This window comes from Euprymna scolopes, chromosome 10 (genome assembly GCF_053919585.1).
Source record: "Euprymna scolopes isolate OS-2025 chromosome 10, ASM5391958v1, whole genome shotgun sequence".
Classification (NCBI taxonomy): Eukaryota; Metazoa; Mollusca; class Cephalopoda; order Sepiida; family Sepiolidae; genus Euprymna; species Euprymna scolopes.
Window position 1 is genome coordinate 139,606,931 of NC_136491.1, and position 7,243 is coordinate 139,614,173.

At 39.0% G+C, this 7,243-nt stretch overlaps 1 protein-coding gene across 1 annotated transcript; it reads right to left on the reverse strand.

Moving 5' to 3' along the window:
• Positions 1 to 2,612: 2,612 nt before the first annotated feature.
• LOC145286554 (uncharacterized) lies at positions 2,613 to 3,167 on the reverse strand. Its single transcript, XM_080135442.1, has one exon. It carries the CDS (start codon positions 3,165 to 3,167, stop codon positions 2,613 to 2,615), a length of 555 nt encoding a protein of 184 aa, XP_079991568.1.
• Positions 3,168 to 7,243: the final 4,076 nt, after the last annotated feature.

A 7,243-nucleotide genomic window follows, 5' to 3' on the forward strand; every position in this document is an offset into this window, starting at 1 on the left:
CACTTACTGACTGCAGGATAAATAATGTTTCTTGAACACTTACAGATAGTTTTTGTGGTAAATGTCGACATTTGTAAAGTTTGGCTTTTTTTCCATTCGATCGAAGTTACCGAAGATGAAAGCGTTTTTTCCCCGAGGTTAACACTTTATTTCTACATGATAACAATATATTACAGAATATTCTGATAGTTATTTTTATCCCTAAAACGGTGAGTTACAAATAAAAGTAGGAATATTAAATTTCCTCTCATTTACTGATCCGTTAACTGCGTTATAATATAGTTTTCTTTTTAATCTATTGAATATACTGAAATTCCGGACAAAAATTTAATTAGTTTGGTTGAGCATTCCACTTAGTGATAATAACATCAGTTAAAGACTGAACACCAATTCTCCTATAAGCCATTGTAACGGTAGCACAGGGGACAAAAAACGAGGACTAGAGCACAACTGACGAAGAAGATATAATTTTTATTTTCCACGTGGTCGCACCGCATTCGCAGATTACAATTCTTCAACGTGAAAACTGAAATAAACAAAATAAATGCAAAGAGTAGAGAAGAATACCTAATAACAATGTCCAGTAAATTTGAGAAGTAATTTGAATAAAATTCTTCGTTTCCCACCTCTTTTATGCCTCAAGTTGACCCACACGCACAAGGATGCTTGCTAACAGCTCGCCATTCTCGATTCTATGCGTGAAACGATATTTACGGTGATTTTCCCTTACGTAGATTTGGGCCTCGCAAAGGCGTTTAATTTGTTTCCGTTTACATGGCTCCCTAAAATAAGGATTCCTTATTTTCAACCTTATGTCTCCTCGGTGGGGACTTCCTCGGTCTCTGCTTCATTTATTAAAACAAGCTTGTGGACTGGTCGTTCCAGTACTTGTAGGAATTTGCCCGACTTCCCATTTTCAGGCAAATTTCTGTTTCCAACAGTTACACTTACTACACGGACCAAGCCATCAGTGCTGAGAATAGGTTTGGTAATTTGTCCCAGTTGTCATTGATTTCTGGGAGAGTCTTTAATTAGGACCACATCGCCAATGGTCATATTACGTTTTGGTTTACACCATTTCTTACTTTCCTGAAGTGTTAGGATGAATTCATGTTTCCAATGGGTCCAAAACTGATTTGTTAAATACTGTACTCATCGCCATTACTTCCTACAATATAGATCAGTTTTCTGGAATTTTCCAGGTGGTAGCAGTACAATTTTGTCTTCATTGTCAATAAATGATTGGTGTGAGTGGTTCCACATTTAGGGGGTCATTTTAGCCATCCATTGTGAGTGGTCGACAGTATATGATAGCCATTGTTTCACATAGGAAGGTTCTCAAGGACTCATCATCTAGGCTAGCTCCAAAATCATGCATGAGAGAGGAAAGTATATTTCTGGCCGTTCTAATTTGTCGCTCCCACGCACCTTCCATATGGCTTACTGTAGGCGGGTTCGTTTTAAAGGTAATATAGTCGCATCCTACACTTTAGAGATAGTGCTGCAGATGACTGCCATACATCTCCTTCAGAGCATTCTGGAGTTCATGACTTGCTCGAAAAAGTTTGTACCTTGATCCGATCTCAATTGTCTAATTGTGCCACGAATGGATACAAATCTTCGTAATGCATTGATAAATGAATTTGTATCCAATGATGTGGCAATTTCCAGATAGATTGCTCGGGAAAACATACATGTAAAAAGAACGCCATATCTCTTTAACTCCTTTCTGCCTTCCCTAATGAAAATTGAACCGATAAAATCAACTCACCTGTAAGTGAAGGGTGGCTCAGGTTGAATTCTATCCGCTGGTAAACCACTCATTTTTTTTAATTTGGGTTTGACCTCCGACTTTGCGACACATGACAAATTTTGAAACAAAGGTGTAGACAGCAGAACTACAGCCAAGAATTCAAAACCCACCTTGTCTTATTTCATTTGCAGTCATAGTACGACCTTGATGCTTAACTTTCTCGTGAAAAAGTGAGATGATGAGTTCCGTTATATGAGATTTTCTGGGAAGTATAATCGGATGCTTTACATCTTCACAGAAGTGTCCTTTGTTTAAACGACCACCAAACACGAATAAGATCATTCTGGTCAAGAAACGGATCGTGACGATACAGTGGGGATGTGCATCTCAGCTGCTTAGCATGTTTCTCTTTGTCGTCTGTATTTCGTTGATCAGATTTTTTTTTAAATCTCGCAATTCCTGGCTGAAGATATTCATCTTAATTGTCGCAAGATTTCAACGTTAGCCATTTCTAGGTCTGCCACTGATACTGTAGGCGTTCCTTCTTCGGAATTGTTATGTGCCGAAGATACCCGATTTCTCAACCTAGCTTTATATTTTAAGCAAAGAGCCACAGATCTCACAACTCTCATCCAATTAGAGAAGTATTGTAGGCGATCCACTATCGAAGTCTGGCTAATTAACCTGGTTTAGATGTTAAAGACATGAGATTTCTTTATATCCGGATCATTTTCGTCTATGCATAGTTGTTCTCTGGTTTGGTCCGGTATGAATGGGGTACTAGATTTCCATAAGAAATCCGGACCATTGAACCATTTGCTTTTACTCATTAACTCATTCGGTGTTGCTCATCGCGAGGCTATATCCGCCGGGTTATTAGCAGAGCAAACGTAATTCCACTGATATGATCTCGAATTTGTTGAACCCGGTTCGCCACAAAGACATGACAGCGACGAGAATCGTTATGGATGTAACCCAGAACCACTGTGTTGTCGGTCCAAAACCATTCTGTAATATTTGTAATGTCAAGTTCGTCACACAGCATTGAACTGACTTTGATGGAAGGAAGAGCTGCCGTAAGTTCCAGTCTTGGGATGGTGACTGGTTTGATGGGTGTAACTGTAGCTTTTTCCATAATTAAGGAGCAATGCACTCGTCGGTTGCGATCAATCAAACGTAAGTATGAGCATTGCCCATATCCTATGGTACTGGCATCCGAAAAATGGTGTATTTCTGTCGTAACCACCTCATCAAGATCTGCGGGCTTCAAACATCTTTTAACAATGATAGAATCCAAGGTTTTGACTTTTGCAATCCACTGTTGCCACCGTGGTTGTAGACTTTCTGGAATAGGACTGTCCCAGTCCAACTGGTTCATGCACATTTCCTGCAGAACCTGTTTCCCTTTTAACATAAATGATGAAACGAGTCCCAAAGGGTAAACACTGAACTAAGAGTGAGTAAAACACCTCGTCTGGTGAGGAGTTTCTCATTTATCACGATCCTGAACTGAAAGGTGTCTGATTCAATACACCACTAAATACCTAGAGTCCTTTCGATAGGCAAGGTATCCTCGTGAATATTAATATTTATTAATTCCTTGGCTCGAGCTTCCGGTGGTATTTGCTGCAGCACTTCCTTGGAATTCGAAATAAACTTGTGCAAAATCAGACCATTGTCTTTAAAGAGGGCCATGCATCTATTGATGAGAATCACAGCCTCCTCTGGTGTAGCAACAGAATTTAATCCATCGTCGACATAAAAGTCCCTTTTTATAAAATTTGCGACATCCATCCCAAAATCAGATTCTCCTTCCGTTGCATGTCTTGCACCAAACAGATGTCTTGTCATGCGGTATGTGCATGGTTCGCTGTCCACATTGCCATTTTCCCACCACAGAAATCTGAGGTAATCTTGGTGACAAGCCGCAACTTGGAATTGCAAAAAAATTTGCTAAATATAACACACAAAGGCAACCGGTTCTTTACGAAACCGGAAAAGTACACCGCAAAGGGAGTTAATAAAATCCATCCCTGCAGTAAGAGATCATTTACTGATTCAGACATGTACCGTGCACTACCGTCAAACACAACACGCAGCTTCCCTGGTTTTCTCGGATGATAGACCCCATGATGAGGCAGGTACCATACATGCTTGTTTTCTCTCATGTCCTCTGTAGTCAGCCTTTTTGCATGCCCCTTATCAATTAAATCCCCGACAAATTTAGTATATTGGTCGTGGTATAATGGATACTTGCGGAAACGTCCCTTCAGGTGTTGTAAGCGTCGTAGTGCCATCTCTCGGTTGTTTGGCAAATTAGGCATAGTCTCCCGAAATGGCAAAGGCATTTCGTAGCGCCTTTCTTTGATCGTGATGTTTTTTTTCCAAGATGGAGAGAATTTTTTTATCTTCCAGAGATAAACATTTTGCGTTAGCGTGATGCTTACTGAAGTCTAACTCAAACATTTTGATTAGGCTATTTGGATCGATTATCTCTTTTATCGGGTTCTTAATTGAGAACAATGTGGATGCTGGTCTTTCATTTCTTGATAGTGAGATGTCTCAAGTTACATCCTTAACCACAATCCGATGGCTAGTTCCAATATTGTCACCATTCTCATCTTAACAAGCAATGTCGGTAACACTCACTATACCCCATCCAAGGTCAGTTCGCTGAGAATATGGACCATCACCAATCGGTGCAATTATATATCTGGGTGTTAATGCTTTGGTGCAGTTGTATCCAATCAGTAAGCCGACCTCGTAGTCTTGTAATGGCAAAATTAAATTTGTTATAGGCTTCAGACGTGGCCATATTTCTGCTACGTCTGGGGTGGGAATGTGTGATCGGTTTGCTGGAATAATTTTCCTTGTATATGTGCTCGGGAGTTTAATTTCTTGCAGGCTGTTGAAGCCACTAACTCTCAGCCCTTGTATCTTTGTACTGTCGATGACTTTTTTCTCGGCGTGTATGGTTGACAGCTTTAGTTTAACGGTTGTACCCTCCAGTCCCAGTGATTTGCTGGTATTTTGTAAAATAAAGGTTGTATCTGATTGTGAATCCAGGATCGCATACACAAGACGTTCGGAATTCGGGTTGTCTACATCGGACACGTATACCTGGAGGATCGTAGAGTTTTTTTTTTGGATGACCCAGTGTAATTTAAAAGCGTTGTACCCGACGTCCTATCCACAGGCCTTGAGGCACCTTTCTTCTCGCCACTTCCTTCTTCCTGCGACATAGTGTCGCCATGCAAGAGTGTAGGGTGCAAACTAGAATAAACATTGCATCTTTTCCTTTGTCTTCATCTGTGAGAAACATGTCTGAAGCCTAGGCATGCAAAGCACAATCTTTCTTTCCGAGAGTGTTTTTGCTTTGAAGCTGGTGCAAACATCCAAGTCATGACTACCTTGGCAGAATGTGCAACTCCTGTTTCTATCAACTGGATTCCAGTTGGGGAACTCCTTGATGGTGGCAAGAGTTCGGCCTTCTCTACTGAATGATGCAGGCTTGAGTCTGTTGAGAATGGGTTCATCCTTTGTCGGTGAATTTTCCCTTACGTAGATTTGGGCCGCGCAAAGGAGTTCAATTCGTTTCCGTTTACAGTCATTGTGTAGTTTATCCATACTTAGCTGATTGAATTTGAGCTTTTAATGTTACACTATTTTGAGAATTTAGTAAGGGTTAACTCGTAAGAAATATTTTACTGTCATGTTGAACTGGCAAACCCCTGTACAGAGGGACCGTAGTTCTAGTAGTTCATTCTGATAGAAAATATTATTTTTAAGAAAACAAACATACAGATATTCGATTCACTTAGTATAAAATAAACATTATGTAACCGTACTATCAAATGTAATACTAGAATAGTCGTATATATATATTTATATATATATATATATATATATATATATATATATATATAAATAAATAACAAAATAAAAAATGTATATCCATGAATGCTTATCTTATCCTATACTGATATATATATATATATATATATATATATATATGTCATAAACAGGCAATCTGTTTATCTGTATCACAGTTTTTTTAGTGCAACTAGACTAGCAACAATCTCAAACTAAAAAGTCTAAAATAGCGATAAGTCTTACTTTCTTTATTAGAGTTATTTCCTCTTTTGATCGCTACACCTCACCCCCTTCAAAATATGGTGCTTATATAATTTTTGGTCTCAGTCTATTATAGAATTGAAGTTTTTTCCCATCTTCATGGCGTCCTCCGGGTCGGATCTGTCTTCTCAGACTTGCTTGTTTATTGCATGTTGCTTGAACACTTTGTCCAGTAAAATATTTAATGGAATGCTTGTGTTATTTTATTGTCTTTTTGGCAGATATGAGTAACATAGTTGATTAGCATGCCTCACCCAAATAGATGATTGTACATCTAAATCATAGATTAAATTACGAGACCGACGTACTATGTGACCTGTTTTCCATTTTTCTTTACCATTGCAGTAGTTTTTGCTAATACTGGTTATCCTGGTAGGAATTTATGTAATCTTGCTCCACGATGGCTATTTAATTGGTTTTCTTTCGCCCTGTTTCTCTTGAGAAGATTATTTATTTATGGCTGAATAGCATCCATTAGTAAATGTATTTTCTATCGATTAGTACTTCAGCAGGATACTTTTCATTTGCGAATTCATATTTATAGTAGCTCTGTAGCAACTTATGAGCTCTCGAATAGTTCATTATCCTTTAAACTTCAAGTGTGCTCTCTTAAATGTGTCGACAAACGTCCAGCTTGGCCATTTGGTTGTGGGTGGAAAGCTGCAGGTCTGAGATGCGTAATACTGTTATGTTTACGGAAGTCAGGAATTTTAGCTGAGGTAAACAAAGTAGCGTTATGAGAAACTAAGGTTTCAGGAACGCCCAATCTGCTGAAAATTTCTTGTAGTTGCTTTAGTTTCATTTTATGTAGTATGGTTCATCTGAAATACTTCTGGTCACTTACTGTAAGCATCAACCGATTAAATAATGGTGTCCATTAATTGGCACTTCTAAGATGATGTGTAGTCGTGACCAAGGCATTTATTGGGTAAGCAATGCATGCAATGTTGTTTTCCACGGAGACTTCGTAACCAGTTAACATTTGGCACGACTTTTTACATGTTCCTCTAATTGCCTATCCATGTTTGGCCAATACATATGGCCACGTGCCACGGCTTTTATCCGATTAATTCGTTGATGCCAAGAGTGAAATTGGTTGAGAAATTTGTCCTGACATTTGAATTGGAAAACAACAAAAGTGGTGTACCATTGATCTCGGTTAAAAAAGATCTCTGGAAAGCTGGTGTAAGTTGCTGGTCAGTGCATGTGTTTAGCCTGTGAGATGAAAACAGCGAACTTTCTATAATAAGTGATCTGAGGCTGTATCCACCTAGACCATCTCTGACCTGACAGGTAGTGATTTAACTGTGGAACCAAACGCAGAGACAACTGCAGTTTTCACAGATATAGCAGCAA